This window comes from Protopterus annectens, chromosome 9.part0 (genome assembly GCF_019279795.1).
Source record: "Protopterus annectens isolate FY-2018-M chromosome 9.part0, PAN1.0, whole genome shotgun sequence".
Lineage (NCBI taxonomy): Eukaryota > Metazoa > Chordata > Ceratodontiformes > Protopteridae > Protopterus > Protopterus annectens.
In genome coordinates, this window is record NC_056743.1 from 297,572,001 (window position 1) to 297,595,710 (window position 23,710).

The following is a 23,710-nucleotide window of genomic DNA, read 5'->3' on the forward strand; positions in this document are numbered from 1 at the left end:
TCCATGGAGTGAATTTTCTATTTCTCTTGAAGAGGGCCAGTGAGGCACTCCACTTGACATGTATGGGAAGTCTATTCTATAGCATGGGCAGCCTCTGGGTTATGAACCTGTCCCTCCAGCTTGTTCTGTTGATTGTGGTAATAAGGTTGAGGTCTCTGGAGCTTTTAGTGTGGAGGGATAAGGATTTCTTTAGATGTAGCATCTCTAACCGAGCTGGGTTAGACATGGCTTTGTAAGTAAAGCAGAGATCGCCTTTAAGTAGGTGATATGAGACAAAGAATAGTTGGAGTTTGTTGAGTCTGTCCATATAGGAGAAGTGTTTAAGGCCTAGGATCCTCTTTGTGAGGTACTTTTGCGGCATTTCCAGTTGTTGCAGGTGTCTAGTGAGGTACATGCCAAATGGGGCATTGTACTCAATGATTGGTCTAATGAGGGAAGAGTAGAGGGAGACAATGACCTCTTTTTTTCCCTGGATGCAAAACCCTTAGTAAGGAGATGTGCCACATAGAAGGACTTTCTGACCACAATGACAATGTGGTGGTCAGAAGAGAGGTTGTTGTTAACCTGTGTTCCCAGATCTCTTATGACCCCCTCTGTTTTCAGTGGACTACCATTGATGTGGTAATTCATGGGATCCGGGTTTTTCCTAAAGGGGATGATGACACATTTTTTGGCATTGAGCTTAAGGCCATGGTTGTGACACCAGTCATTGGTCTCAGTGTGGCCTTTCTGTAGGATGTCAGCATCACTTGGGGAGTTAATTGTGGCACCCAACTTGCAATCATCTGCGAACTTTGACAGCCAGAGTCTCTTTGTGTTGGCCTAGACTTCAGAGAAGTAGATACCAAACAGGAGAGGACCCAGGACTGAAGCCTGTGGGACTCCACTCGTGACTGGTTGGCAGTCTGACTTGGAGTACACTGTGGGTTCAATCTGTGAGCCAGTTTGCAACCCACCTAGTGATATAGGGGTTGATGCCTAGCTTAGTGAGTTTTTCTATGATTCCTGAGTGGGGAATGATATCAAAGGCCTTGGCCAGATCAAGGCAGGCTGTATGAACCAGTTTGCCTTCATCCACAGCTCTGATGACTTGACTCAAAGAAGTCGACCACATTGAGCAGGCATGATTTACCCTTCACAAAACCAAACTGTGTGGGATCCTGAGTTTGGAAATTCCCTATATCCTTGTTTATTAGGTCCATGATGATGTGTTCCATAGCTTTGCATATCAGACTTGTCAGGCTAATGGGGCAATAGTTCCCAGAGTCTGTAGTCACTCCTCCTTTGTGGAGAGGGATGACTGTAGCAGTGCACCATTCGGTAGGGACAAAGCTTGAGTTGAGGCTGTGATTGAACAGGGCACATAGGTGAGGTGCCAGTTCACTCTGTAGTTCATGTAGAACATAGCTAGGGATATTGTCAGGTTCCATAGAAACTTTATTCTTGGTATTGGACAATGCTGTTTTAACCTGTGCAGCAGTAATACTGGGTGTCTGGCAATCTATTGGCATTGTGATTGGTCCTTTGGAAGGGGAGAGAGGGGTAAAGTTGTCACTGAATCTGTCAGCCAGTATATTGGCAATATCTGTTGGCTTGGTATAGGAGGTGCCATTGTGCAATAGCTCCGAGCAAATCTGGGCATTGCCATGGAGATTCTTTACATAACTACAGAAGGCCTTGTGGTTGTCTTTACTATCTGCTGCAATTCTGTTTTCATAGCTAGCTGTAGAGGATTTGATGAAGGATCTCAACTTTTTGTTGAGGCTGATAAGGGAGGTTTTCCAGTCTTGAGACTTCACTTTATTCCGCATCAGTTTCCTCCTTCTGTTGTACAGTTTGTTTATGTCAGGGGACCACCAGATTGGCTTCCTTTTTTTGGAGGAGAGCTTCTTGGTTCTATTGGGTATGTTGTGATGCAATGCACTTGTGTATGTGTTTGTACAGGGCATTAGTGTATGATTCGGTGGTCATGCAGCTGTTCTCCAATTAAATGGGTACTGTGAAGTTAGCCACCTCTGTTTTTAGGAGCCTAAAGTTAGCTTTGGAGAAGTTTTTCATGGTGGTTACCTTTGCAGGGGGTGGGGGGGTGGAAGGGATGTGGATTTCCAAGGTGATTAGTTTGTGGTCAGATCTAACCAGGGAGGAGTTGACTGTTGTTACAGAGCAGTGGTCGCCCATGTTAGTAATGACCAGGTCAAGGATGTTGCTACTTCTAGTGGGGGAAAGAACAAGCTGGTCCAGGGCATTGGAATTAATGAATTCTAGGAAACTTTGGGCAAGTGAATTGGTACACGAGTAGTTTTCCCAGCTAATGGAGGGGTAGTTGATGTTGCCCAGTATGAGAGTGTTAGGTTGGACCCTGATATTCTCCAGGGTGCTTAGGAACATGGAGTGTGAGTCTTGTGACATGGTTGGGGACCTATAGCAGGCTACAACTTGAATCGCTGTCTTACCCAATGTTAGCTGCACCTGAAGTATCTCTGATGCCTTATGTTGGGCTACCAGTTTGGAGGTGTGCACATACTTTATGAGTATGGAAACACCACCACGTTTGGAGCTTTGGTCCATGTTCTGGGGCTGAAAGGTGTGGAATGAGTTATAGCCTGGTAGTGCAGGGGTGCTTTCTGCTGCCTTGAACCAGGTCTCTGTTACAGCACAAATGTCGATGTTCTCCATTTTAAGGAGTGCTTCGAGTGAGTGCATTTTGAGATTTAGACTTGTAGTGTTGAGCAGCATGGCACTCAGATTGCATTTGTTTATAGCTGTTATGGTGGCAATTTGGTCTTTGGAACACCACCTTAAAAAGGCACTACAGAGGTGGCAAGAGCCTTGGCCATTATCCGGAAGCCCAGGGGTGACAGATGCAGGCCAACTCTGGCAAAGCATCGAGGTCTGTCAGTCATGTCATCCCAGGCAGACAGATACTGGATCTCCTTAGAATGACACCAGAAACTTAGCCAATTGTTAAAATCAATCATTTTCTGCTTGTACTGTGGTATCATTCTGAGTGATGGTAGGAGGCTGCTCAGAGCTAGGGTCACACCCACCTGGGCTACATAATCCGAGAGCTCCTCCGTGTTTCTTTCCATGTAGTCCAGGGAGGTACGTCTCAGGTCATTCACACCCACATGTACAATGACAGTCATATTTGTACCTGTTGTTGAGGGACCTGAGTGCATGGGTTATGTGATGGATCCTGTCACCTGACAGACAGCTGACTGTTACTTTCTCCTTATTCACTGAAATGTCATACCCAAAGATGATCAATTTAAGAACTTCATGCCTGAGAATGCACAGAAGGAATAATTCCAGGAATCAGATCCTAGCTGTTAGCCACTGAGCAGGTATTCTGTGGGTCTGGACTACTTAGGAAAGTTAACAGTCATATTCTTAACTTTTACCATGAAGGTATTCGGCTGTTAAATGCATATCTTGTAATTTTATTGTGACCTGTTGGCCCAGATGACTTCAAGCATAGATACTGACCCAAGTGTCAACATCCTCCACAACAAGTTTGGTTATAATCTGTGTTGCCTGTCTTGCCATGTATGATGTCTACTGCATGGCAGAAGTTGATATAGCCTTGTGTGTCACCCTTGGCTACCACTGATACTCTTTCTGAGAATGCCAAGATGATGCCCTTTGATAACTTCTATTTTGGATGACAGTCATAATAAGGCCAGGAAGGAGAAGGGTCAATCTTTTTTTCCCTCTGAATTATAACTTCACCTACCTGCAAGTCCTTTTAAAGACTCTATCAGAGTCCAGTAAGGCTTTGGCCCTCAGGTAACTGTAGTAGCATTTTCTGCAGGAATAAACTGGAAACTAATTAAAAACTCTTGCACACCACCAATCCATATGAATAAAATAGCAACCACCGGAAGCAATCCACACTGATGTTTATTAAGTGCTTTTCATTCAGTTATTAATCAGAACTTCATCAGATAAAAACTTACAAAAAGTTTTTCCATTTAAAACATTTTCTTACTTGGTCATCTGATCTATTCATGACCAGTCATCCACTTCTTCTTCCTTTTTTTAATATAAAATGTTAACACTTTAGATATTAACTTAAAAACAATTAAGTAACTTGTCAAATAACTTTTGCATACATTTACAATGTCACCACATAAGTACCTTACATAATTTATTTTGTTAAACTTTTAAGTTTCAATAAAAATAAAATAGAATAAACTGTTCAAGCCTGGATTGTAACAAGCATTCAATCAAATTTGCCCTATTTTCTCTAACATTAAAGAACAAGGACCACCCCTTTTGTCATCTGATCTATTCATGACTATTATCTGGTCAATAGCTCTAAATTTAAAACATTGGTCTTGATAAAGTGATACGTGTTTTGCTAGGGCATTCTCTAATTTATCCTTGTTGATACTGTATATATACCCCAATTCTTTAAACTTTCGGTCGGTCTTCCCGACATAAAAAGCTGGACACAGTTGGCATTGAGGTAAATACATTATCATTGTAGAATTACAATTAAACTTCTTCTCTGTATAAAATGTTGTGTTTCTTACCCTAAAGGTTTGAGCCACGTCCATAAATTTACAATATGCACACATCTCACATTTAAACATACCTGGATGTCTTACATTTCGTGGGCCACTGTTCTCTAATAAGTTTTTAATGTTAAATCCTCTCTTAAATATCACCTTTCCACTGCTTTAGTTGTGATAGATGAGTCACTAACTAAAAGACTCCAATTTTTGTTAATTATGTTTCTGAATTCTAATGCATCCAAACTATAAGGTGAAGTTACTGTTGTTAGTTATAGTTCACCCCCTGCTTGTATTATTACAAATATTGTTTGTGTCTATCTCACCCAAAGTTTGTATACTCCCTTTGTTTAAAAGTGGTTTGTATATACCACAATTTCTTTTGTCTTGAACTTCCTTAACTAACTTCAATATTAGTGAGTCAGGATATCCCCATCTCAGGAACATCCCTCTCAAAATGTCACATTCCACAATGAATTCTTCTTCCACTGTTACCATCCTTGCTGCTCTCACAAGTTGACATTTAATGACTGACTGTTTCTGATGATAAGGGTGGAAGCTAGAGAAATGTAAAAATGCTTTAGAATATGTGCTTTTTCTAAATATTCTAGCTGTATACCTACTATAGTCTCTGTCTTTCCTTAGTTCAAGGCTTATGTAAGACATGACTTATTGATGGTAATTTGAAGTGAATTGTAGGAAACTCATGGTATTATTAAAATAGTTAACCAGTTCAGATGCTACCTTGTTGTCCCTTTTAAAATGATAAAGATGTCATCCAAGAAATGTATGTAGTAGTGTATTTGCTCACATACTTGACTATTCTTGGTAATGTTTTCAAACTCCCAAAATGCCATAACTAGATTTGTGAAGCTAGCACCACATGACAAACCCATTGTTACCCAACCTTTTATAAATAATGCTTATTATCAAAAGTGATGTAATTATTTGTCAAGATGATGTCCAAAAAGGGTCTATATTAGATAATCAAACTTTCAAAATTTGACTGTCATATGGTCGACAGCATATGATCAAACTTTTAAATGTTCGAAAATCTAATAAAAAAAATAAACTACACAAATAATCTACCTGAACGTTTTAAGCAGGGGGGCAAGCACCCCTGCACCCCCACCCCCCTGCTCTTTAAATATACCAACTCTGAGATCCCACTACAGTGCAGAAAATGGAAATCTTCCCATTCCGCGCTGTACGGAGATCTCCATTAAAACGTTTAAACTTTCAAAAATTTGATCATATGGTGTCGACCATCTGACAGTCGAACTTTTGAAAGTTCGTCATTTAATATAAACCTGTCCAACAATTCTTCCACTAAGAGAATTTCTGCTTGTGGCGCACCCCTCAGCCTCATCATAAATGATACTCATTCTATTCCTTCTAAATGGGGAATAGATGTGTACAGATCTTTTACATCGACTGTCAGGAAGTTGTACTCTGCTTTAAATTCTAAATCATTAATTCTCCTCAAAAATTTCCAAGAGTCTTTACAAATTTGATTCTCTTGACTAATGTACTTTTTCAAAATAGTGTCGACCACTTTAGCACATGGATACGTAATGGAATTTCTTGCATCCACTAATGGTGGATTTTCTATACTTTTGTGAATTCTAGGGATACCAAATAATATTGGGGTTCTAGGGGCTAGCATAGTTAGAAAATTAAACATATTAGCTTCAGTTTTAGCTTCAATGACTAAGTCATTGATGCAAGACTTAATGCTTTTGTATGCTCACTCAGTAATATCTGCCTCATTTTAGATACTTAATCGTTCAAATTCATAAAAAAAATCCACCCCCTTTTCAGGTTTCGTCACTATCACTGATAATTTCCGCAACTCAAAAAACGCTGACCCTTCAGACCTACTAACATTGTAGTTGTTCTTTTTCTCATGTTTATTATCAAAGAGAAAAATAGTTCTAAAGTCCAGTTCTACAGGCAGATGTGTTGGTGAGTTGAATGTACTTGATACTCTAAAATCTGCATCATTAACCTCTCTATTACCCAATAACACTGTCAAGTTCAATTTCCCATTAAACAGTTTAAAGTCCAAAATGGTCTTAGCCAAATCTGCATGGTATGCAGGAACAAAAGTTAACTCTTTATCCAGAAATTCCACTAATTCTGGATCAACAGTGAATGAGGAGTTATTATACATTTTAAAATCACATTCTTTGTTGGTAACTGTTACACAATTACTCTCTCTTGTTGTCAGTTGGTAAAACGGGGTAGCTGTTACCTTCTCTGTTTGTTCCCCTTGCATGTGTTGTTTTAACATTGCTGGTTCTGTTGACCTGGGTTGTGATTCATGATTCTGGGACTGTGAAAATGTTGTACATTCTGTTGCTGGCCAAATTGAGCTCATCTGTTCATGTTATTATTACCATTATTTTGTTTTGGTCATTTGAATACGTTCGGTTGTTCCTGTTATTTGATATCCAGTCATTGGTGTTGTCACTTCCGCTAAGTCACTGTTGCTGGTACCTCCCTGGTTTGAATTTTTTTTTTTGGTTTGAATTTGGTTTCCTGGTGTGAATGGGATCCTCCAATTGGTTTCCAGGTTTGCGAGGGGGGTGGTCTAGGGTAGGCTGTTCCGTTATCATAGTCTGTATGGTCCCTGTGGAGCTTTTTCACCTTAGTTGCCCTTAGTTTAATAACATGCTGATCAATGCTACCAAACACTCAGTTGTACTCAAATCTATAACATTCAAAGTCCGTATCGACTTTGATTATATTGTCCAGCTCAGTCACTTCCCTAGCAATACAGTCCACCATTACCTGGTAATGTTTTATCATTAGTTCAAGAAGTTCCAGACCATGTTTGTCAAATAGTTTAATAAGATGTTCATCGTGTAATACTGCTGCAGTCATCACACTTGGGTTATCCTGCCGTCAGGCGGTCCCGCAGTCGTCCGAATCCCAAAGTCTTGGTCTGGCGTCGGTTGTCGCCGCTTCTTCCCTGACGTCAGTGCGACAGGGGTATAAAAGAGGCAGCCGACGCCATTTTCTTCAGTCTTTCTTGCCGCGCGGTGCCCGAAGCAGAAGCAGTTCGCAAGTGCCGGTCGGCTAGCTCCTGAGATTTTCAAATCGAATTTCAGCCCAAAGTCTTCTCTAAAGCTAAGTACCCCATTGGGAAAACTTTTCTTGCCTCAGACCGATGTCAGACAAAGTTAATAATTGCATTTCTTGTGGGAAGCAAATACCTCATAAGGATTTTCATTCTTATTGTATTCCTTGCCTAGGCCCAGACCACGACATCTCTGGTTGTCGGTTTTGTGCTAGGTTCAACAAACGTACAATCAAGCATCGGGCAGATTTCGCCTGACATTATTTTGGCAGAAAATTTAATTATGACATGTCGTCGGAGCAACCGACTTCAGCAATGATTAAAAAACGCAAGGATAAGGACAGGCAATCAAGGCCAAGACCAGATACCGAGGCCTCAGCAAGGCCTGCCGCCGGTTCTCTGGTTTTCAGTGAGGCGCCTATGCAGCCCCTGACTACCGCAGATTTAGAAATTCTGACGGCCTCCCAGACCGAATCAGCTGGGCCTCAGGAGCTGGTTCCATCTCACCCCTCGGACGCCAACCCTGACGGTGATCCGGAGATTTTGGACACCCTTTCGGTTTCTGAAGGTGTCTTTAAACTGACAACTATCTCTATTAAGTCTTATGCTAAACTTAAAGCCCCCTTAAAAGTTAGAAAATCGGGTCCACAGTCCCCCCCCACAGGCCCCTATGCCTAAAAAACAGATGCTTAAGATGGCTGCGGATTTAATTACCCTTATCAGGGGTTTACTACCCCCTCCTGACAAAAGGCCTAGACTGGAGGAAGATTATCCTTCCTCTGACCAAGTATCCATTTCCTCAGCTAACTGTGAGGACCAGGATTATTCCTTCCCTCCTTATGAAGACTCAGATGCTGAAGAGTCCATTCCCTCTGTCTCCCCCCCTGAAGACTACTCTTTTGGGGAAACTTTACACACCATGAGGGAACACTTCCACTGGGAAGGCCAAGATTACTCTGACTCTAAGAAAAGACTCTGTGAGTTTCTTCTTCTCCCACAGCATAGACCCCTTGCAATTCCTCCAGTTTTAGACATTTTGTATGATGTTTACACCGAATCTAGTCTAAACCCAGATTCCTTACCTCCTGCACCAGCTAAACCATACAGATACTACCGAGTTCCTGATTCTCATAAGTTTCTATATAAAAGCCCTGTTGCAGACCCCGAAACCATTTCCCAGGGTCCCAAAGGGGTTAAGGCCTCTACTGCTAAGAATCCACTACCTTCTGAAAGAGATTCCAGAGCATTAGAAAGATGGGGGAAGAAAGGATATATGTCTGCCACTTTGGCCATGAGGGCCTTAAACTGCCAATTCCACATGCTAAAATACCAGCAGTACTTGATTACACAGTTAAAGCAGAAAATGATCCCTCAGACAGATCAACCTGATTTCAAAGAGATGCAGGATTTGCTGCATGCAGAAGAACAGGTGGGAAAGCATATCTTACAGTGTGGTTTTGATTTATTGGAAGCCTCTGAGTAGAGTAGAGCAGCTGTCACAGGATCTGTAATACGTAGACATGCTTGGCTAAAAGAGCAAGTCTTACCAGAACATGTCAAAGCAAGGTTATTGGATGCTGCATTGCAGAAAGATGTGTTATTTGGTGTCAAAGCAGAGGAAGTTTTAAAGAAAATGGAAGAAAAGGCAAAATCTGTGCAGACAGTTAAAGATTTTTTACAGGTACAACCTCCTCGATTCAGCAGAAACTGGCCATCAAAAAACTGGTCCTTTCCTGCATCAGACAGACCCCAAAGGGGTAGGTACAGATGCCCAAGGGGCAGAGGCCAGCCACAAGGTTCTTTCAGGCCTAGACAATGGCACACAACAACGCAAAGAGGTGGAGACGAAAGATCTCAACCCTTCAGGAAACAAACACAATGACTTCCCTCTTCGCCTGCCAAGCAAAATTGCTCTGGCAGCACCTTTGGGAGGAAAACTGTCTCTATTTCCACAAAATTGGCGCATCATAACAAAGGACAAATGGGTTCTGGATATTATTACCCGAGGCTACAGATTTCATTTTCACACTTTACCACGGATGAGAGGCATGCCAAATCTGCCTCCAAACCAATGGGCAGAGGCACAAACGCAAATTTCAGCTCTCATGGATATGAAATCAATTCAAAAGGTACCTACAAAGGAGCAAGGTCAAGGTTTTTACTCAAGACAATTTCTAGTACCAAGAAAGGACAAAGCCTGGAGACCCATTTTAGACCTCTCAATTCTAAACACTTACCTGGAGGTACCCAAATTCAAAATGCTCACACTACAGCAGCTTCTTCCCATGCTGGGCAAGGAGTCTTGGCTGGCAACATTGGACCTCAAAGAGGCATACCTGCATGTCCCTATCAGACAAGATTGCAGAAGATACCTCAGATTTTTGGCAGGTACAACGCATTATCAATTCTCTGCATTGCCCTTTGGCTTATCTACTGCGCCCAGAGTATTTACAAAATGCCTGGCATCAGTAATTGCATAGTGCAGACAACGAGGAATACAAATTTATCCATATCTGGACGACTGCCTGATCCAAGCGGACAGCAAGGCCATTCTATTACAGCATCTGGCATTTGTAACAAAGCTACTAAGTTGCCTAGGGTATACAGTAAACAAAAAGAAGTCAAAGCTAATACCCTCACAAGACATAATATTCCTGGGTGCCAGCTTAAATACAACAGCCCAGATGGCTTATCTCATGCCAGACAAACAAAAACAACTGACTCAATACTTCAAAAAGATGGCAACTTTTACCCAGCTCACTGCAAGGAAAATCCTGCAGGCATTGGGGTTCATGGCATCCTGCATTCAACTAATTCCGCATGCAAAGCTGCATATAAGGAAATTACAATGGTACCTGAAAAGTGTATGGACTCAACACAGGTACAGCCTCGAAACAAGTATACCTCTCATTCCCTGCCTTCAAAAAGAGTTCCTATGGTGGACTCAAGCATGTCAAATAAACAAGGGTCTTCCTTTTGTCTTACCTCCAGCAAACCAAACTATGATGACAGATTCTTCAGACTACGCCTGGGGAGCACACATGGCAGGACAGTGCATACAGGGCAAATGGTCTGCAAAACAAATGCATCTACACATCAACCAAAAGGAGATGCTAGCTGTGCAAAATGCACTGACAGCCTTCAAGGACCTCTTGCATCCAGGACAACTACTAATAAGGGCAGACAACACCACAGTTATGTGGTACATAAACAAACAGGGAGGAACACACTCCTACCCTTTATGCAGACAGGCAATGACCTTGTGGAACACAGCATTGACTTTCCAAGTGTAACTGCAAGCACAATTCCTGCCAGGAAAGGAAAACATATTGGCAGACGAATTAAGCAGAAACTTGACAGATCCTCACGAGTGGAGACCACACCCACAAGTATTTTCAATGATAACTCAAAGTGGGGACGCCCAGACATAGATCTATTTGCCTCCCCCAACAATTGCCAACTACAGAAATTTTGCACAAGGACTTATCATTACCTAGCCTGGAAAGTGGATACCCTATCATTCAGTTGGACAGCATTGACAGTCTATGCCTTCCCACCACTACCTCTCTTGACCAAGGTATTACTGAAAGTCAGATCAGAGAGACCTCAAATGATCCTCATTGCTCCGGACTGGCCACGTCAGCACTGGTACCCATTACTAAGGACCTTGACTCACAGCCCTCCATGGATCTTACCTCAATTCCCACTTCTGTTGACTCAGCAAAACTCTCAGATCCTTCACAGTCAGCTCAGGACTTTAAATTTAGCTGCATGGAGAATACCTTGAATTATCAATCAACACTTCTCTCAAAGGACGTCCTGAATGTCATTTTGGAGGCCAGGAGGCCCAGCACCAGAAAAACTTACTCAGACAAATGGAAAAGATTTTGTGCATGGCACCAGGCTAAAGGCCAAAATCCTTGGATACCAAACATTCCTCAAATACTGCAATACTTAACTGAGATGCTACACAAAGGCCTTTCTTTCTCATCCATTAAGATCCATGCTTCAGCCATTTCAGCTCAATATAATACGGATCCTCCCATATTCTCACACCCTTTACTAAGGCAGTTTCTCAGAGGGGCTAAGAATATAAGACCCCCCCCCCCCAAAAACCCCCAACGCCAGCTTGGGACCTCAACTTCGTTTTAGAAAAATTAACACTGCCTCCTTTTGAACCAGCCTTCTCAGCAGAACTACAATACTTGTCATGGAAAACAGCTCTGTTGCTGGCTATCACTTCAGCACGCAGGGTCTCAGAACTACAGGCACTTATGGCAGTGGAAACTTTCATCATTTTCCATCAGGACAGAGTCTCTTTACGAACTAACCCTACCTTTATGCCAAAGGTAGTATCCAGTGTGGCTTTGAATCAGACCATTTATTTACCCACCTTTTATCCAAACCCCCAGAATAAAGGAGAAAGACTCCTTCACTCTTTGGACATTCACAGACAGCTATGTTACTATTTGGATAAGACAAAGACCTTCAGAAAAACTGACCAACTCTTTGTATCCTATGCTGCAGGTTCACAAGGAAAGGCTATTTCAAAACAGACCATCTCCAAATGGATAGCACATTGTATCTGTTTTTGCTACTCGCACCATGGGAAAGCAGTGCCTGTTAATATTAGGTCCCATTCTACCAGGACTACAGCAACCTCAGCAGCCTTTCTCAGGGGGGTTCCAACCAAGGACATTCTGGAGGCAGCTACTTGGAGTTCAGTGCACACCTTTACCTAGCACTACCACCTTCCATTATACTCAAAAACCAGAGCTGGTTTTGCCACTGCAGTTTTGCAGTGCATCCTTGCTTCACCTAACCCAGTTTTGTACCAGACACCCATCCATAGCTTTGGGATTCAACCCAAGTGTGATGACTGCAGCAGTATTACACGATGAACATAGTACAGTTTTGTACCTACCATAAATGTAGATGTTCGAGTGTATATACTGCTGTAGTCCAGGTTACCCTCCCACCATCCCCTCTACATACCAGGGTGTTAGCTATAACTCCATGTGCATCAATCTAATGGATGCATGCCTATATGGTGTATTTGCTAACAGCTAGTACTATTGTTTATCTACTAAGGTGTTTTGCATAGTTATTTGTATTGCCTTCCTAGTTGGGGGCACTTGCCATCTGGGGCAAGAAAAACTGAAGAAAATGGTGTCGGCTGCCTCTTTTATCCCCCTGTCGCACTGACGTTAGGGAAGAAGTGACGACAACCGACGCCGGACCAAGACTTTGGGATTTGGCCGACTGCAGGACCGCCTGACGGCAGGATAACCCAAGTGTGATGACTGCAGCAGTATATACACTCGAACATCTACATTTATGGTAGGTACAAAACTGTACTGTCTTGATGGAAAACTGAGTCAGCTTCCAGACCATTTGGATATTGCCATGTGCACAAACCTTTTGGAACAATGTCTTGCCGAATTAACTCATGGAAATACACAATTTCAAGTTGTAGTTTTTTATGTTTTAACAGTTTGTGATCCAAGACTTTTAGGTTCTTAATAATATTACTCCCTCCAGCTGAATGCCCCTGTGCCATACCATTGTGTTGCTCATTCAAATTCAGTGGTTCATTAAGCCAGTTGTTAATGTTTGGGACCACAATAAGCTCCGAGGAAGCCAAAGCATTATGTGCTGTCATAGAGCTCTGGGGAACATCAGAGTTTCATTCCTTCTCTTGGAAACAAGTGTGGGTTCCATGCTGTGTAAGGGAACTGTTAAACCCTTTGGTTGCCATAAGACAAGACAGGACAAACTGGAAACTAAACTCTTGCAAACCACCAATCCAAATGAATAAAATAGCAACCACAGGAAACAGTCCACACTGAAGTTTGTTCCATTTTATGTTTATTGAAACTTAAACATTTAACAAGATAAGGAATTATGTAAGGTACTTATGTGGTGACATTGTAAATGTATGCAAAAGTTATTTGACAAATTACTTAATTGTTTTTAAGTTGATATGTAAAGAGTTAACATTTTTTATAAAAAAAAAGGGAGAAGAAGTAGATGATTGGTCATGAATAGCTCACATGACAAGTAAGAAAAGGTTTTAAATGGAAAAACATTTTGTAAGGTTTTATCTAATGAAGTTCTGGTCAATAACTGAACAAAAAGCGCTTCATAAACATCAAAGTGGACTGTTTCCTGTGGTTGCTATTTTATTCGTTTGGATTTTCTGCAGGAATAACATCCCCAAGGTCTGTAGGATTATACTGGTCATGACTTGGCCTGTGACTGTTGACTCTGATGCCTCTGTTGGCAGAAGAAAGTCAGGTATACCTGTGTTCTTCTGTTTTCTGAGGGGTTTTTGTTTACCCATTGCATTTCTGAGTGAGGTGATGCAAGAAACTTCTCTTTTCACTTTTCACTGGGGAAGTTCATCATTAATGAAAGTAAAAGCAATTAGTCACGGTTGTTTTGTTCATGCTCATCCATTATCCCATCTTACTCACTTGGCTCCCATATCTTGCTAAAGTAAACCATCTGTAAAGAGTTTTCCCACACCTAGCCAAAATACCCATCCAGCATGCACCATAAACCAGTGGAGAAATGGCTTCTACTCCTGGTTCTTTTTGGCTCCAATAAAAGTAAGTGAATTATGGTTTGTTCTAAACATCAGAAGTCTGAACCTAGTTGTTGTAAAGACAAAAACATGCATGGTCATAATTCACTTGGTCATGCCTCTGAATGCACTGTATGGACATTCAGGACACATGCCATCACAGCAATGTAAGGGGAAGGTACCTCCATTTTGGATTAGAGCAGAATATTTTCAGGTTATTATTCTGCATTTTGGCCCACCATCTGTGGTCAGTCTTCCTTACCATGCCTGTAGTGGCAGCATACCTGCATAAAAGAGCTGTTTAAAATTCCCACACCTTTATGAGTGACTTGTTTTCCCTTATATCTACTATGTTTAGCCAGGGCCAGATATAAGAATTCTGCCTTTGCAACCAGTGTGAAATCATGATGAACTGGGCCAAATTACAGTTGATGCTACCCAGTCCATTTCTGTTTTTTTAATGCTGTTCATGAAAGCCTTTATTGCTTTTCCACAATTCCCTGACTTTCTGTCATTGGCCTCTCTTCTTTTACAAGAGAACATGGCTACAGCCTTTGATATCCCACAGAGGCTGTATGTCCATATATTGAAAATTTAACATATCAAACTGCAAGCAATCTAACATACCTTGCCCATCACCAAACAATCAAAAATTTAAAAATAAATCTAAAACATACTTTTTTGAGGGGTGATAAGCTTCCCTGGACCCCCTAACCCCCTAATAATTATGTATACCAACTCCAAGATCACAATACAGTGGAGAAAGGGCAAATTTCCTGATCCCCACTGTACAGCAATCTTACACACACACATACACACACACACACACACACACACACACACACACACACACACACACACACACACAAAACTGTATATGGGCTAAGCTGATTTTCCATCAGCTATACTGGCTTTTATTCTGGTTGACAAGATGAATGTTTGACCACTTGTCAGCAAACCCCTGCAGGTATTTGGCTTTGTGGTCTCAGCCATTCTTTTCATCCTTGTAGGAAGACTGCACTTGAGACTGCTGCAGTGGCTGCCAGATGTATACTGCACTCAAGGTTTTGTGAAACTATGGGCTTAGTCATGATCTTCAAGACTCATTTCAGAACCATAGATGCATCTCATTTGGGTTGAGGAATTCATAACATGCACCACACTGCACCAAACCTTTGGTCATCTGTCATGAATGTTGAATGAATGCAGTTGTGTTTCATGACCTTCAGCAGTTAACACCTCATCTCTCCAAGGGATTGTTTTTTTGTACATAAGCAGATGTGCTCTTTTGTAATAGTATATAATCAGGTATGGAAGTACATTCTCCTAAACAGTTGTGGTGACAGGTAATGTGGTCTTTGATTTGTATGATCAATAACTCCCTCTCCTCACCTGTGCTTCAGTTTTTGGAGAATCTCAGCTGCTTTGAGGACAATTTGAGTCACAATTTGCTTACTATGATCAAACAGTCTTTTATTGCCTAGATTAGCCACACTCTTTTCTGTTAATGGAGTTTTCCAGGTCTGGATGGTTGCCTCTGTACCAGCAGCGCTGAAAGTAGAACTTGTTTTACCTTGTGCTATATGGGGATGGAAACTTTCAACTTATCTTCATAGCTGAATTTCTTCATAGAATGCTTTATATAGTTACCCTAGCTACAATGTTTCCAAGGCTGTTCCAAAGTGTAAGGAAGAAGGCCCATCTGATTTTCATAGCTGTTTCCTGGGCTGTTAACTTCATTCACTGTTACCATTATAGAAGGATTGTTACTTTCAATTTTCTTTTCCAGTGATGGAATCAGTTATCCATTCACAGGCTCAGTCTGAAAGCATGCTTCCTCTCTTTCCAGTGATTGACAGGTCACTAGATCTATGATGAGGATCATATTTTGCAAGCAGCTCAGAAGCCATAAAGTGATTCCTTTTGGATAGAAAACTAGTTGGTATTACAGTAATGCTTCTCCTGTGCTTTCTCTGGTTTATCTATTTCACTCATGGCCTTATGATTTTGATAATTGTAGTTCATTTGGCAACCATTCCTTCTTTCCATGATGATGCAGAGGAGTAATTGCTAGTCTCCCCTATAAAAAGTAATACCTTTTTGAGGTGCACCTTTGAGATCTTAGGTTCATAGTTCATGGATGGTTACTAAGCTACTAGCCAAGAGCCATTTTATGCCAACGCAAGCTTATCCCAAATTTGCCAAAATATTGCTGAGGTGTCCATACACAAATTAATTTTATTGTTATGATATATGTTTGCACACATCAAGTGTTTTCACTCTCTGCCCATGTCCATTATGGTCATAAGTGCCAAACCAGCAGTAAATTTGTCATTTCCCATCCATTGGTCCAAGATACATTTGAATGTGGTTTGTGATGAGCTTTGCTTCACATTGATGGGAAGACTGTTCCAGAGAATGGGTAATATTTCAGACACATAGATGTCCCTCCAGCATGTCCTGTTTATGTTGTTTTTTGTTTATGTTTTTTGCAGATGTGCAACAAATTCAGTTTCCTTTGGATCTTTCTCTTCAATAGCAAAAGTTATATACTAGAAGTTTACCCTTTATCCATTAAAACTGTCTGTTTCAGCCAAACTTGACCTTTCATCTTGTGCAACACTTTAGTTGGTTGTAAATTATATCCAACATAAAATTCTCCATCTATCCAGTTTCTTGTTTTATTTAAAAAAAAGGATCATAATTGCAGCTAAAAACACTGATTGCTAAGGTAGCCACAGACTCAAATCTAAACCAATATGTCCACCTTTCATTATTCTCATTGTATTCAAATTCACTTGAACACTTGCTCAGTGTCATGGGTATTCAAAGGCGTTTGTGGGACTATAACAGTAGCATATCTTCCCTTAAAAGGCTGCTCAAGTCAGCAGCCAGTATTTATCCAAACAGGTAATTTTACAAAGTTCTTTCATGTTAAGTTTGGAAGAGTTTTGCCTTTCACGTCTAAGGCTTATTTTATGAGTAGCTTTACCTCTGATGCCATTTTTCTGAAGGTCTCCCTGGATGAGATCTGCATGCGTTCCACTTTTCCTACCATTCTAATATTCATTAAACATTATAAGCTTAATTTATGACCAGGTCCAGGGTTTTGTTTGTTACTGCCATCCTAGAGAGAATGGCATTGTGAGGTCCTTTGTCTGGGGGATGCACTGTTCTTTTAGAAACTCTGCCATTAATGGATTGCAATCAGTGTTTCAAAGAGAGAAACAACAATTATGCAATACACTTTCCATAACAATATATGCTTACAATGTAAGCTTTGGCTGCAGACTATAACCTTCCTACATCCAGTGGTTCTGATGTTTATCCTGGTAAAATGGCAGCATGTTGTATATGATATATATATATCATATACAACATGCTGCCATAGATATACCCCAGGGATTACCTCAGTGTCACTGCTCGACAGAGGCACAGCAAAATATATATATCATATACAACATGCTGCCGCAGATATACCCCAGGGATTACCTCAGTGTCACTGCTCGACAGAGGCACAGCAAAATAATGGGTATAGTTCCCCATACTAAAGGGGTGGCGTAAGCCACAAAACTATGGGCTAGGCTTGTAAATGCCCTCGGGCAGATAGCCTAGTATGAACCTATGAACCTATTTAGTAGACTCCATAAGCTAGAGTTTGTTTTCCACAGAAAAAGTTAATCATTGCTGTACTGTACAGTACTAAAATGTACAATGCAGCAAGGTAATTGATTCAAGGGCAGTGCTGTTTTTTTCTGTGAGAATGAGAACTCTGATGTATAAACCCATTCTTTTTCTTCTTTGCTCTTAACCAATCAGAGGCCTGAATAACAGACAGAGACTTCTCTCCAGCAATGTCAAGTGTTTTGATATAGGCCTTCCCAGTGAGGCTAAGAACTGTGACTCCTATATAGCTGGAGCATAGATGCTGGGCAAAAGTGTAAGGCTTTTGTGATTGATGTTGTTAACTGTAACTACACACACACACACACACACACACAAACACACATATGTATGTATAAATATGCATGATTATATAACATTTTATCAATGACTCACTAAATAGGCATACACTCCATCAACCACAAATGGTTGAAACTTACTTAGCTGAAAAAAAATGTATGTGGTAGTCAAGTCTCCTGCATCCCTCAATGCCCTCTGCTAATTAAATATACAGACTCCAGTATTACAAAGCAGTGGGTAAAGTGAAAAATCCTACTCTCCACTGTTTAAAGATCCTACAATACAAATGCCAGCATCTTGCAATTAACCACTTGCAATTAACCAGCAGTTCAACAAAACAATCATCCTAACTAAATGTTTGATGCAACAATCAAAAACACAGAATCCATTATACGTACATATATATGTACATATGTACATATATGAATATATAGGTGTGTGTGTGTATAAATATATATATATATATATATATATATATATATATATATATATATATATATATATATGCAATTATATATCCAATTTCTAAGCATGTTCCGGCAGATATTCCCTGTTTTTGTAAGAAATATGTCCCTTAGAATCAATATGATCATAGAGTTGATATATTTAATTTTGTAGGAAATGAGAGCCTTGTACCCCACATTGGAGTGGTGCAGGGGGGCTTGTGGCCCTGCAAAGAAACACTTTAACTTTGAGAACAAGATGACAACTTCAAAAATTCTTTTTAGATGAGTGTGTTGTCAATGTTCTTTTTTCAGACATTTTGTGATTAGACAAATTATTTTCACACGGAAGTCTTGTGTCAATGAATTGTGTGTTAGACAAACTTGCCTTCAATTTACCTATATCCATATGGAGTATAAAAAGAAGATGATCACTTATATTTAACTGTAAAAAGTTATATTCATCTGAGTTACTTCTAGAAAACCAAACTTTTCCTCATTATCGCAGGGATCTAGACTGCAGTGAATATTTTATTATTAAACACAAAGCTATTGTTACTGGTTTCTGTCGCTCATGATAAAGGAACTTTTTTATTTAGACCGTTACTTGACTTGGTGGGTGAGAAATGGTGGCTGGTGCATGTTGATGTTTTTTCATCAAGTATCTGTGCAGGTCTAGGGCCTGGCATCCTCAAATTCCATAGCAATGCCTTGATAAAAAGGATTGTCATTAAGGGCTGATGTTTTTGCAGCTGTGTAACACTTACATGCTTATTACTGGTAAAATGTAACAAAATTTACTTAATGGTAAGACAGAAATGCAAAAAGAGGCTGAATATCAACAGTAACATGACATTTGTATACACAGAATATGAGAATTGTTTTTCTGTATTTCTAAGAAAAGTTAATGAACTCTATATATGTCCTTTTCTTATCTCCCTTTTCAGTAAAAACATTCATAATATCGATTTTGCATGGAGGTTTACTAAGTACTGAGAATGAGTTTGGAAGTTTGAGAAGATTTTGGCAGAATTATAGCACAGTCAGTTGATTGCATAGCTTATAAATAATTAGTGTCACTGATTTGAAAACACTGACTGACTTCTCAGTGTAATCATGTCTCACAGTGTGAATGGTTTCTTCAGTGTTTCCATTTCTAATGTCAGTAATTTTAATATATTAAGTTTTATTAATGCTGATAGTAGAAGTAAAACCTTCTTATTCCCTTGGCTATTTTGCAGGCATGTGTTTGCAGTACTTTCATCCCAGTGTATTGTGGACTAATCCCACCAACCCTACAAGGAGTGGTGAGTTATTGATTACACAAGTGCTTGACAAACTGCTTTATATACACATGGGTATGTGTCATTCTTTCACTACAGAGTACGACAGCTAAGTCAACACCAACAGTCCCTCACTACTTATGTACAGCAATTCACACAGCCCCAGCAAAAGAAGTAATTCCTGAGACTCCGCAAGCTCATGCTTTTGGGGGAAAAATATAGCATTCATCCACTAATGATTGCTCATATGGGATCCATAATTAGTATATCAAAGACAAACCTGGAACCCACAATTAAAACACTTTTTTTCACTTGACAGAAGGGAAAAAGGTTGAATATTTTTTTCTTTGCTTAGTTTCTGGTGTAATGCTGAGATACAGTTTGTGACTTTTTGTAGTGGATTGTTCTTTTTTTCTAAAAGGAAAACCAGAAGACCAATTTAGCTGCAGTTATTCTAATGCTGATGTTACTAAATTAAACAGCAATAAGCAGAGTGGTAGCAAGGTAGTTTGGAGACCTGTTTGACATACCTATTTTGATCCCCCCATCCCCTACCCATTTCCTTAGCCATGCCAAAACAAACTAAACCAATGCCAACAAAGGGATGGAAGATTGACTGGCAGGGCCATGACTAAAAAGAAACTTGATTTTCAACTTTCCATGATGCATCATCTCTAGATGTTAATGTCTATGTACTTCTCTGTTGTACACGTGCTTAACTGTTGTTATGCACCAACTTTTATTTTTCAATACAATAACTTGTATCCTTATTTTCAACTTTTTAGTACCAAAGTGTTATGTGATGCTGCACTTTTGAACTCTACTTATGTCATAAGTTCAATGCTGTTTTGATATGACCATGAGTTTCTATCATAATGATGTTTTTATCTGTGTTCTTCATTTTGAATGGAGTGGCCAGTGCATAGTCACATGTATTTTCTTAGCAAATATTTAAGGGACTGGACATGATGTAGCTTCTTAATAATCATCTTCCTATTTCATGTTGTAGATTGACAGTTTTCAGACTGATTGTTTATAGATTTTCAGTATATAGCAATTAGCAGTTGCTTTCCTTCTTCTCAACATTATTAGATGATGTTGAAGTATTCACTTATCCTACTTCGCAATCCACAGTAATTTATTTCTATTTCACAATTTAAATAGCTTAACATTCCACAGATTTCTGTATGAATTTCTACAGTCTTTAGTTACATGCTTTACTACTTCACAATTAAAAGAGGAGATCCACCCCCAGATTCAAACTTTTGGGAGTACTTGATTAGATGCACTAGGTGGCTTAGTGCCCTCTTTGTGAATGTGAATGTGGTTGCATGTTTGTGTACAATATAGAACTGTCTGAAATGGTGTGGGACTGTTGGGACTGTACCACCTATGATTTTTATAGCACTTGCTGACAAATCCTCATTCTGCTGTCAGTGGTCAATGGTCAGTGGTTTGACCTCCATATTGTCACCTGTGTGGTGCAGATAGATATCTACAGTCAGACCCCAGCATCACATTTGTAACTGCACTTATGGTATCCACTGCAAATATATAAGCACACAAGGTGGATGATCACACCTTTGATGCCACATAATATAGTCCAGGTTGCTTAGTGAAACTATTAGCACAGAACATCAGATATGACTGCAGTTGTCACCTTTTGCATGCAATTCACTGAAACCTTCCTGTCAGTTGCCACTTTCTCATTGAGAGTTGCCATAACTGCACACAGAGATATACAAGCTAGACCAGATGCAATGGCTTGGCCAGTGCTGAGATAAATAGGTTTCTAATTGAAACCCCAGCAATATCTAGCATTGCTACCATTTATTAATTTATTATTTATTTACATTTGTTAACCAGGTAGGTCCGACTGGGCAAGTAATCCATTGTCAGTGGAGACCCGGGGAGAAAAGTCCAGTATAGTAGCAATTTAGTTAAGAAAATAAGTAGTCATGAAACAAGTATTAACAACAATACAATTAACAAAAGTACTAAAGAACTAAATAGTTGTGAAAAACATATAGTATAACATAATACGGAGATACTGATAACTGGAATAATCAAAACGTCTATCAGAAAAAAATAAATTTGCTTTGGAGTCATTATCCCTCACTGTTTAACATGTCTTTCTTCTTTGTTGATTGAGGTTTGCATGCTTATTCTAAGTTAAAAGAGGATGGAGGTGTGCTGAACACTTACTTAGTTTTTTTGTTTGAGGGTTTTCATCAAAGCAAAAAAAAAAGTCTTGAAAAATATGACAATGGAGATGAGAGGAATCAACTGTATAAAAGATCAGCCTCCTAAAATTAGCGTGTGCATGAAAATAAATGTTGGAAGTACACATTCAGATAAACTGCCATGTATAATGAGGGAAACAATAGCTTTTTTATCATAATAGCTTCCCTATCCATATTGTCTTGGAATGTAAATGGTCTTACAGGTGTAGATAAAAAAAGAAAAGGTATTAAATTATGTTAAGAAATGCAAAGTGCACATAATAATGCTGCAGGAGACATGTTTGGGAAAAAACTTAGTATATTAATTTAACAAAGGATTTCAGGATGGATAGTCATCACACTATCAAGGACAAAGGAAAAGGGGAGAAATGTTGCTTACTATAAGGATTCTGATAGTGATATTATAAGAGGCGGAAAAGACCATAATGGTAGATTTGTGTTAGTAAGGGGCTATTGGCAAGAGAGAAGGATTATGCTAGCTTGTATTTATATTCCACCAAAAACTGCTATTATGGAACTTATTACTTTTTTTCTGCAGGGAAAATTACTTATAGGTAGGGACTGGAATTTTATTTGCAAGTAGAGAGGATGCATCAGGAGGCCTAGAAGAGAAATCATAACAAAAGAGGGTAGATTTCTGAAGACATTTATGAAAATATTTGGTATGGAAGACTTGAATTTAGTATTAGAAACTCAGGCAGAATTTAAGCATTATTCCCAAGACACAGTGACTGGGCTAGACTGGATAGAAATTGTATTTCACAGGAACTTGTGCATTTAATTGAAAACTTCAACTGACATCCAATAACTGTTTCAGTCATGCACCTACAAAAAGACTAAGATAAAAGTTCAGGGTAATGAAGTAAAAATGAGATATTGGTGCTTTTACACCTACCTGCTAAAAAGAGAGGAATTGGTAGTGTAGAGTATTCAAGACTTATTAGGTAAGATAGAAAATACAGCAGAAACATTAGGATTTAACATGTTTTACTTTTCTTTGATGGTACATATTGTACATGCCATTTAGTACACCTGATACAAAAGGATCCCTCATGCTTGCTTCTTTCTTTTTTGCAGTCTGTATTCTCAGCAATACAATGTAGTATCAGGCACCACTAAATCTGTTTGATGCCCATCTAATAAGCATGGCAGTTGCCATCTAATACAACATCCAATGAAGTTAAATTTTTGTTCTCTTTGATCTTCAGTGTCTGTGAACCTGTATGCCGACCTCCATAAATTCTATTTAGTGTTTCAAGCAGTATAAAGAGCAATATTCATGTTAAATTTCTGTGTGGCTATCCAGCAACTACATATGTTGTACTGGGTTAGTGTTATTCATCCTTACCTATCAGTGGGTATGTTGCTGTACATTTTGTACATGTATCAGCTACATGTGACTGGCACCACCAGTCTGTTGTATCCTTTAGAATGTATCTTGACCTTATAACCAGATATAATAAATACCAGATTACTTTTCTAAGTGTTATTTCTTCTTTTGTAATGCAGTTTCAAAACTGTACTTGAGCTAACCTATTCCATATTATTAGTATTTTGTTTTTCTGTCCTTGACACCCTGCACACATTTGGTGCCTG

At 39.6% G+C, this 23,710-nt stretch overlaps 1 protein-coding gene across 1 annotated transcript in view; it reads left to right on the forward strand.

Moving 5' to 3' along the window:
- The window catches only part of PNPLA2 (patatin like phospholipase domain containing 2), a 930,557-nt gene that overhangs the window by 353,773 nt on the left and 553,074 nt on the right, over positions 1–23,710 (forward strand). Inside the window, exon 3 of the mRNA XM_044082880.1 lies at positions 19,830–19,895. Coding sequence (XP_043938815.1) covers positions 19,830–19,895 — 66 coding nt within the window. The remainder of the gene's footprint in view (positions 1–19,829; positions 19,896–23,710) is intronic.